Genomic DNA, 9,674 nt, shown 5'->3' with positions numbered 1-9,674 from the left:
CATTTCCATCAGTGACCTAGAAATAGGGGTGCACAGTGAAACCTCCAAGTTTGCATATGATACTAAATTCTTCTGGTAGCCAAGTCCCAAGCTGGAGAGAAGCTTCAGAAAGATCTAAGTGAGTGGGCAAAAAAAAGTCCACAGCTGTTGGTTAAGGAGAACTCTTATCCGCTACAGATTCAAGATCAGACAATCCAGCAATCACCACATTAGTCACGCTACATAAAGCAGCAGCATTCTCTTTAATATTAATCAAACCACCAAAAAACCTGCAAAAACTACATCATTTAAAAATATGTACAATTTCAAAAGGAATATTACAACTTTCTTTTAGGAAAATATAGCATATTTTTTCTATGCGATACAAAACACATGCATTTAAGTCATTGCTTTCAAAAACACAGGTGAAAGAGCAAAAGGAACATCTTCCTTGGGCAGTACTGGAGCCGAATGGCATTTACAGAGGTATCTGTATCAGGAAGACAATTACTGACTATAGCACGTACCATGAGGAAAGGTATTGAACAAAAGTCTTAATTTTAACCCTTTTTTCCCCTGTAAGGTGAAGATTTGGCAAGTAATTACCAGAGGCTTTGAAGTGCCTCACTGTTTCAGAAGAGAGTGAAAAAAGGGGAGTATGCACATGTCTGACTTAAGTGAGGCCTTTCCAGGTATGGGTAAAATTCAGTGCCTATGGATTCAAAGAGCTAAGCACTGGCTAGAATCAAGTGTGACAAAGGCAGTTACACCAGTTTCCTCCTCTCTGCTGTGGCAGTGCACCTCATTCCCAAGGTGCCAAAACTCTTGCCAGCAAGCCCAGAACTCTAGGGATAGCAGGATCTAGAGAAGATGATGCACAAAATCTCTGGGCCAACTAGCTTTCAAAGAAAAATAATATAATATGCCCAAACCAAGCTCCTCTAAGAGTGATGCTAAAAGATCCAGCTTGAAAAGCAATGAGGCTGTTATGGGAGCAAGGCCATTCAGTATCTCCTGGGTAGGTGACCTCAGTTAAAGTTTAATGGCAGGAGCTGAATGATTACAAGATCTGGGGATTGCAGCACTCACTGCAGAATTTCTAGAGAGATTCATAATTACGCATCTATAATTGGGAGAACGTGTCCCCTAAAAATAAAGGAAAACATATATTTTTATAAATAAAATACAATAACAAGAAAAACACTTAAAACAGTGTCACTCAATATAAATAAAGCAGTCCACGATGAGATTCTGCTAACAAGGCAGATTACAACAGTCTCTTCCTTGAGTAGAAACTCCCCTCCCCTCCCCACCCATACCCCCAAAGTTGACTCTTTCAAAGCAGTTTATGACTTAAGGGCTCTTACTAACTAACCTATGGATTCCCGATTCAAACTGGCTCCCAACTACTGAACTCTTATACCAAAGTTTCCTAAATCAATGTCAGACAGAGGCACATTTTCAAAACAAACAAGGTTGGGCATTGCACTCAACAATCACACTAGATCACAGGAATCTGCCTCCCTCTGATGCTTGTGGGCCTAACAAACATGAAGACTAAATCCATCACACATGCATGGACATCAGGAGTAGAGAACTCACATTACAGCATCTAGTAGGGCACCCTCTATCACTCTATAGTCATTGAATGAAAAACTGCATCAACTAATTTCCTACTGAAATAAAACTCTTGCATAGTAACCCAGATCAAACTCAGTAAATTCTCATTAATGTATTTAAAAATATAATATACATATATTATATATAATATTTTCACACACTGTATATACACACACTGCATGTGACATTTGTTGCAATAGTTTGAGAAGTAGGCAGCCTGTTTCTGACACAAATTTTACTATGATATACTGCACCTGTAAGAACCTTCTCACTTATTCCATAAGGAGTTTGCAATCTTAAATAAGGCAGTTTTGCTTCCCCACCACCCTCCAAAGGGGTGATTCTGGCTTCAACTAGGAAAATACTTGTTCCATTACAAGGAGCCTGCACATGTATTGCTTCAGGGCAGCTGTAATTGTAATTTATGTGCCTCATTTCTTGGGTTCTTTGCTCTGATTTCTAGACAGGATGCTTTACAAGCACAAGGTTATTTTATTTATTCTGATTAAATTTAAAAAAATGCAGTTAACACTGCAACACCTACATCATGCTCCATCTGTTATTTCTGGAATATGGGCAAGCTTCTTAAAGCTACATACACAGCCATGCCATCAGTTGTGACATTTCTGACACCACCTGCAACAGAACTGGATGCAATTTGCTAAGACAGAAAACATTCTAGCTTTACTTAGACAGCCAGAAAGGGGGTCACTGTACAAATGATACTTTTTCCTTTTTTCTCACCCAAGGAGTTAAATAAAATACATTTGAGCCCCCTAATCCCTAGGAAATCCCCTAGAAAGCACTGAAACTTGTTATGTGCAAGTGAACAAAAAATAGGGATAAAGCATCAGAATCTCTCTTCTCACTTTAATTCTGTAATTGTTTGTTGGGCAGTGTTAAGAGTTTAGGAATAAAGCATCATCTCAGTCCCACCTCTTCTTAATAGTCAATCTTTTGCTGGGAGACATGGGGCTGCCAGCACTATTAGCTAGTGCGCAGATTAATCAAGTACAGACCAAAGATTCCAGTTTAGGGCTGCTAGAAATTAAACCAATGGAATTAACAGCAATTATTTACTAATGAGCTGTAAAGACTGAAGCAGCTGAACCTCATGGAGTAAAGTTTGCTTTGTACTGCCTGTGTTTACTCTCAGCATGTCATTCCCAGCTGCTCTTAAGGAAGGCCTGTGTAAAGATAAGCAGGTTTAAGATCTGAAATTAGAAAATTCAATCTAATTTATGTGCAGATAAATTTACATGCACAGAAGGCAAAACAACCAGCTAATCAGAGATGGTCACTGTGAATACTTATTAGCAGTTTAGTCCCTGTCTTTTAAAAAACAATATTTTCAGAGAAGTACCTGCAGTAGAGATTGGATGACTAATTCTCAGACTATGGACTATTCATCTTGATTATTCCTTATTTATGAGAAAGGGGTGGATCCAACAAATCGTTCAGAATTTTTGTTTCTTGACAAGGTAATTGAAATCCTTTTAAAAACAGGAAAAATAGCAACCTTCAATGTGGAAGTCCAGAAAAACGACTATTGCTAGGAAGCATGAGAATGTTGGCCGGTAGACTTTTTTCTGAATGCTGGCAAACTACTAAAACCCCAACAACTGACCTCTGAGCTCAGACTCCACAGTTGGGTTAATTACTATCTAAACAGCTGAACTGGCTGAAAAATGGAGCACCTGAAGTTCATTAATTTGCAGAGGTTCGTTTACCAAATATCTTTCCAAATCTCAAGCTCCCTCTAGATAAACTGAAACAAGCTAGAACATACTCAGGGAAAAACAGCTATAAAAATACTGCAACAAATGCCAGCGATGCGGCAATTCTCTACGGGGTGGCTATAATCTCCCATGAACCTCAGAACCACTCAGGTCTGACTCGCTCAAAGAAATCTGCATACTAAACATTCAGGTTCCTCTACAGAAGTGCTTTTTGCGCTGGTAATACCCATGGAAAAAACACTACTTATTTTCAATCATTGTTTTATATTATTACAAAATTTTACACATAACCAGGCTAGTCCACAGAATGTGGAAAAGCCAAAGAAATTTCTCAGGGCATAAATAATATGAAAGAAAGGAAACAATTTACACAAGATACATTCATATGACACTACTACAAAAAATAAATAGCAACTCTCTGTTATAATTAACATCCCTCCATCAGTCCCTTTCAGTGATTCTGCTGTGCAGTTACTGGCTTCAAGTGGGGAAAATGGTCACATCCTCAGGCTTCCTGTATTTGGAGTTGTCGAAAGTCCCCAGAGCTGTTTAAAGTGACACCAGATGAATTCCAACTTGATTTTTCATTACAGTCCTTTGAAACAGGCTGCAGAATAAGGGGACTCCAGCTCAAAATGTGATTTGATGTTTCTGAATGTGCACAGTTGTTACCTGCAAATCAAAAGCAGTTCGTATTACTGCCTTGCAGCATCAGCACACAGCACCCCCAAACACTAGCATTCAGATGAACGGACTAGATAAAACTTTCAGCTTCCAGTACCCACAAAGGGTAGATTGAACTCTGCAGGGTGCTATGCCTAGGAAAAGCATTACTAATTCTCTGGGGTAATAGATCAGAATATCCAGGTCTCTCCTATTTTACTGATCACAATGTGTGCAGTGACTTCTGTCTCGGAAGACTCTGGACACAGTGCAGGCAAAGGGGCATTTATCCACTAGAGAGAATTCTAGTTTGACTGCACGACACTTCCCTGAAACCAAACAAAACGTACCGATGCCTGCACACTGAATAATACAGAACGCATTTAGATCTAAGCTACGGAAAGTTCAAACAGGCAGAAAGGCAAAGTGTTTGATGTGGAAAGGGACCAACTGGGCCCGTGCTCCATTTTCCCCAGTCCCCGCAAAGCACCGTGTTGATCCAAGCTGGCTGCTCTAATGGGAAGCTCGAAGTGCCCGCTTTCTAGGACAAGCAGGGGATAGAAATAATGTTATGCTTGTCATTCAGCTTGTGCCAGTGACTGCTTTGACTCCATGTCCTGCAGTGTCTGGGATTCCCCTAGAGCAGAGGGGAGCAATTATTTGGGCCTGAGGGTCACATGGGGAGTTTTGATGAGCCGTTGCAGGCTGGGTCAGCATCCCCTCCCCCCACAGCAGCAACTCACCAAAACTCCCTATGGGGCTGTGGGCAGGCAGGGAGCAGTGTTCAGGACCAGGAGTGGGCGAGGCCGGGGTCACGGGGCTAGGATGGGGGGTGGTCACAGCTCCGTGTGTGTGTGTGTGTGTGTGTGTGTGTGTGTGTGTGAAAACATTTTGCTCAATTATGTAATAAACCTCAAAGCCTACTATAGTGAAAGCTTCACTGAATTGGCTGGGATTTTGTGTGTGTGTGTGTTTGTGTGGGTGTGTGTGTGTGTGTGTGTGTGTGTGTGTGTGTGTGTGTGTGGTGGGTTGGGGAGATGTAGGCATGTGTGCGCACATGGCTGGGGGGGAGGATGCCTGGGTGATAGGTCCCAGGAGTCTGCTGTAGATGAGGGGAGGGAGTGGGTGGGGAGCACATGCAGCAAAGCTAGCCCAGGTGACGTGGTTCGTACTGCCCCTGTGGTACTTCGCCTGGGGCCGAGTCCTGCTCGTCCGCACTGGGCAGCCCATGCCACACTCCCACGCTCCCCCTGCCACCAGGGGGACTGAATTCTGATCTGTGATCTGATAAGTGAAGTAGATGACAGTTGTTAAAAGAATTAGAAGCATTCAAAATAAATCTGAGGTAAATATCTTGGACAGGTTCTATTTAAAAAACACTCCTGACTTTAAAATTTTAAGTGTTTTGGAATATCTTCACTTCCACTGTTTGAAGCTGGATGTACCAGCTGCTTAGTACTTCTCAGGGTCTGGGCCTTCATTTCTGATCCTATTTACTAGTTTCTGCATGTTGCTTGCAGAAGCCATGTTGCTTGGAAACCAAGAATTTCTCTCTCCCGGAGCAGCATACCTTCTGTGCAATCTGCATTGATCTGATTCATATTTTCTTGACAGCAAGAATGCTGGGGAGATGGTTGCTCCACTTTTTCTTTGCTGTCCTCTTCTATCTCGGCACTGCAGTCTGGAACTGTGGAGGCTAAGCACATGGCTACCATCACATGATTCAATGGTTTCATCTCTAAACTGTCCTGCTGATAAGGTGCCACGACCGGCACTACAGGAAGGGTATTGCTGCTAAAAGTACCATTGGTTTTGGTGAAACATCTGTGAATTGAAAACAAACAAAAAAAAGAATCGCATGTAGCCCTGCAACACTAGTTTTTTCTGTTCAACGCACTTAAAGTAATTTGACAAATTAAAGTTTTAAAACACTTTACCAAATAAATCCCAATTACTATTTAGTACAAGAAAAACAATCAAGTCGGTTGAACACGTTGCAAATACTGGTTGGGCGAATCTGGACTTTTTGGAAAGTGATAATCACAATGAAATGCTTCTATTGTCTGCCCAGCGCGCTACAGATGGCTGAAAAACAGTCAGTGAATCATTTATTCCTTGATTCTTCCCTTCCTCTGTGAACTATGTGACTTGCAAATATATTTCTTCATGCAGCCAGCTGGGCAAAACAGTTTTTGAACCACATGAAAAAGATCTTCAGTTACAGTCCAAAGAGTAAATTGTGGTAACTCATGGCAAAACACTCATTGCTAAGACAATTAATACGAATAAGATAATTGCTTCCAACATTTTATTCTAAGCCATTTTAAACAAAACCTTACAGTAACTTTTCAACTTGCTTGTTTCATGAAATAAGATATTCATTTTGGGTTACGCAAGTGAAGTTGAGCTGGGAAGTCCATCCTTACAGCTGAACTACTTAACCTTTAAACAAAAAGACGCTTAAAGCTAAAGCTCTTTATAGATATGCACAGCATTAGCTTACAAGTAGAAAAACATTCCTATAATGCAAAGGCCCCTGACTTTGTGGATTCTGTAGTATTATCAGTTCAATTTGCAACATTCATATTTAACATTAAAGCCCAGGGAAGACGTGTCTGGTCTGACAGCATAAGTAATCATAATTGTTACACAGCTAAAAGGTTCACAATTAGAACTGTCAAATAAATTTGGAAACACCAAAAAAAGTGTCCTGAAAAAACTGTTTTGAAATGTAGACTGGAGAGTGATAACAGAGAAAAATCACTGTTCCAGTCCAGATAAATTAACATAGAACTTCACTAAAACTTCAATGCCCGTTATCTTCTTTCTGTGCTCCATTTAAACATTGATCCTAGTGATCAACATAAACTATTTTTCTACTGTAGCATTCAACAATTAGTGACAGCTTGGATTGTGATATCACAACTCAACAACATCTCTGTATAAACATAATTAACCTTGACCACCAGTGTTTGGGAGTGCCCATGAGAAAATTAAAAACAGACTTGCCTAATATCACATAGAACATATAGTGATGTACTATAAGGACTGAATTGATAGGATGCAGAACTATTTTTACTGCCAATCTAAATAAAACCCTTCCTGTTACATGCACAATGACAGGAACATCCCATCTCATTTCAGACAGTGTTAGTCACTACGCTTTCTAGGCACTGACATTCTGGGTTGGCACCAGCAAGTGCACATGATTGCATCAAGATTAGAGATGCATTTAATTGATTTATATTACAGTGCATTTCATGTGATAAACTATCCTTTCACTGATGGAAAGGCATCAGTTCAGATGAGTCTTTAAGTACTTCTTTCTAAACATAGGAGCATATTTATAAAATTATCTGTGTGATCAAAATAACCCAGACCTAGCACACAGACAACTGGAAGCCTGAATTTCACAATGCTGGACTACCCAATCACCTCTGGGTTCAACAAGGAACTTCTGAGATGTTAACATTTTACAAATAAACATATAAAATACAAATTGGAGAACCACTAGTTTGTGATGCACTGAAATGTGGTCATTCAGATGCTCTGTGATTTTTTTGATAATGAAAAAAAAGCATTCTTTGAGTGGCTCTAGCCCAAACCATTTATTTCCACCTGTTTTAAATAAAAACATAAACAAACTATGGATTTAGTATATCCTGCCACACACAGATCTAAGTTGTTTGTATGAGAACTTGCTATATATGGCACTCTGCTCAAAATAACATTTAAGTAAACACAAAAGTCCCAATCTTACCACCTCTAAAGCACTCAAGGCTTTTTGGGGGCAGATTTTAACTAGTAAAATATTCTTCACGTGCCTAAGGACTAACTTTTCTGTCCTGGCCGAGTCTTTATTTCCTATTTCATTGCATACAGTGCTGACATATGGAGACCGAATTCCACAGGGCACTTGATGTCAGAACAGTCCAATTTTCTTTTAACAATGGAAAATACAAGATGGTCTAACTTGTCTTTCTTAAATGCATGCTTCAGCTTAGAGATACTGCTTGTGAGAACTGGCTATAGGTTTCTGCATTATTTGCCACATATGTCAAAGACATTTTATTATTGAGAGCTGACTCTGTGTTCAGAAGTTTAATGCCTATTTTAAGATATCAGTGACCAGATAAAAGAACTTAGGCTGTTTCAATGTTTTCTCTCTTTCCAGAGCCTCCCTCTCTTCCTGAAGAATATGCAGTTCAGAGGAGTTAAATGTGTCTATCACATATGGTCTTTATTGATTACTATGGGAAATGGAAGATGACTACACATGCTGTTCTGTGCTAAGGACAGCCTATCTGTATCCAAAAGCTATAACTTGCAGTAACTCATCTTTTGTCATGTAAGTATTAAAAGCCCTAAAAGGAATTATATATATTTAAATTCTCAATGTCTGTAAAGATATATTAAACTTGGCAACTGGTTTTTAGCAACAGGTACTCTAGTTTGGATCCTCTAAAACATTTCCGGCTCATTAAAAAGAACATTCTGATTAGCAAAATCATGATGTTTAAACCTAATGTTTATGAGCATTCCGTTTAAAATCTTTGAAATTAAGCCTTTGGCTAAAATAGTTGTAATTCTGCTTTTTAAGCACGGTTCTCTTCCTTGCAAAGCTTATACTCAGCTCTCTCTCAATACCAAACCAAGACCAGTATCAATAGGAGTAACCCAAGTCAAGACCATTCAGGGTTAATTTAATATAAATTCATCTTTTGGGACACAAGCCAAGAAATGGAGCAGTTGGTATGGAGAGGCACGACTGAATTACGGGTTGGTCAAAACATGGGCTTTGAACACAAGTTGTTTCTATGAATATCCCTAAAACTGGTGTGAAGCAGCCTCAGGGAGATCCCTGCCCAAAGGTTTCCATGACAACAACAACACAGATCCAGAGAACTGCAATGTCTATGTTTTGTCCATCAGCTTACATTAGCTGCCTCCAATTCATTATTTCTCAAGTACTAAAATACTACAAAAGCCACTGAAAGTCGCACATAAAAAAATCTGATCTTCAGACAAATCCATTTATTAGCTTGCATTGCTTTCAACAGAGGTTGTTTGACTACAGTCACTTTTTTATTAAAAAAATCCTTAGTGGAACTCATTTAACATGCTTGTTTTTTCCTGCTTTATTTGATTTCCTTTTAAAGACAGGCCAATATCATCCCTGGTATAACTGAACTGGCTTGAATGGAGCTGCATAAAATTAACTGGGTTTATTAAATAACATTTATTATGAAATTCTGAATTTAAGATCAAAATGAACTTATCTGTTTAAAACAGCATGTGCAAGTGACAGTATAACAACATGCCTCCAGTAAAAAATGCATTTCACACAAAGTCCCGGTGCAAAAAGCCAAAATCGATCCCTAGCCTTTGGGACCTTATTTCTGTGTACTTTAGATTGAGGACTGGATGAATAGGTGTCACAACCCAAGGCTGTGATTTTGTTTGTGTGCTTCGGCACTGCTAAATTATTTCCCGCCACGAGGAGCTTTCTTTGCAGGGTGCATTTCTTAGTTGCAAAGAGAAATGCACGGTGCAAAGGAGTTCCCGCCATTCGCATGCAAATTTGTGTCCCACTATTGGCCAGTTCTAAATTATTCCCACGCGGCGGCTAGCGATTGGCTCGCTAGCCGTATAAGAGGCTTGAGCGGTTTCCGC

At 39.7% G+C, this 9,674-nt stretch overlaps 1 protein-coding gene across 4 annotated transcripts in view; it reads right to left on the bottom strand.

Annotated features, from left to right (window-relative positions):
* Nucleotides 1–229: 229 nt before the first annotated feature.
* CDON (cell adhesion associated, oncogene regulated) overlaps nucleotides 230–9,674 on the bottom strand; it is a 103,456-nt gene continuing 94,011 nt past the window's right edge. For all 4 annotated transcript variants that reach the window (XM_025216306.1, XM_025216309.1, XM_025216308.1 and 1 more), the window contains 2 exons: nucleotides 5,572–5,825; nucleotides 230–4,010 (listed from right to left, as the gene is read on the bottom strand). In XM_025216306.1, the coding sequence (XP_025072091.1) occupies nucleotides 3,844–4,010; nucleotides 5,572–5,825 (421 nt within the window). In that variant the 3' untranslated portion in view covers nucleotides 230–3,843. The remainder of the gene's footprint in view (nucleotides 4,011–5,571; nucleotides 5,826–9,674) is intronic.

The sequence above is a fragment of the Alligator sinensis genome, unplaced genomic scaffold (genome assembly GCF_000455745.1).
Source record: "Alligator sinensis unplaced genomic scaffold, ASM45574v1 scaffold1368_1, whole genome shotgun sequence".
In the NCBI taxonomy this organism is placed as follows: Eukaryota; Metazoa; Chordata; order Crocodylia; family Alligatoridae; genus Alligator; species Alligator sinensis.
This window is presented reverse-complemented; position numbering and strand designations above follow the sequence as displayed.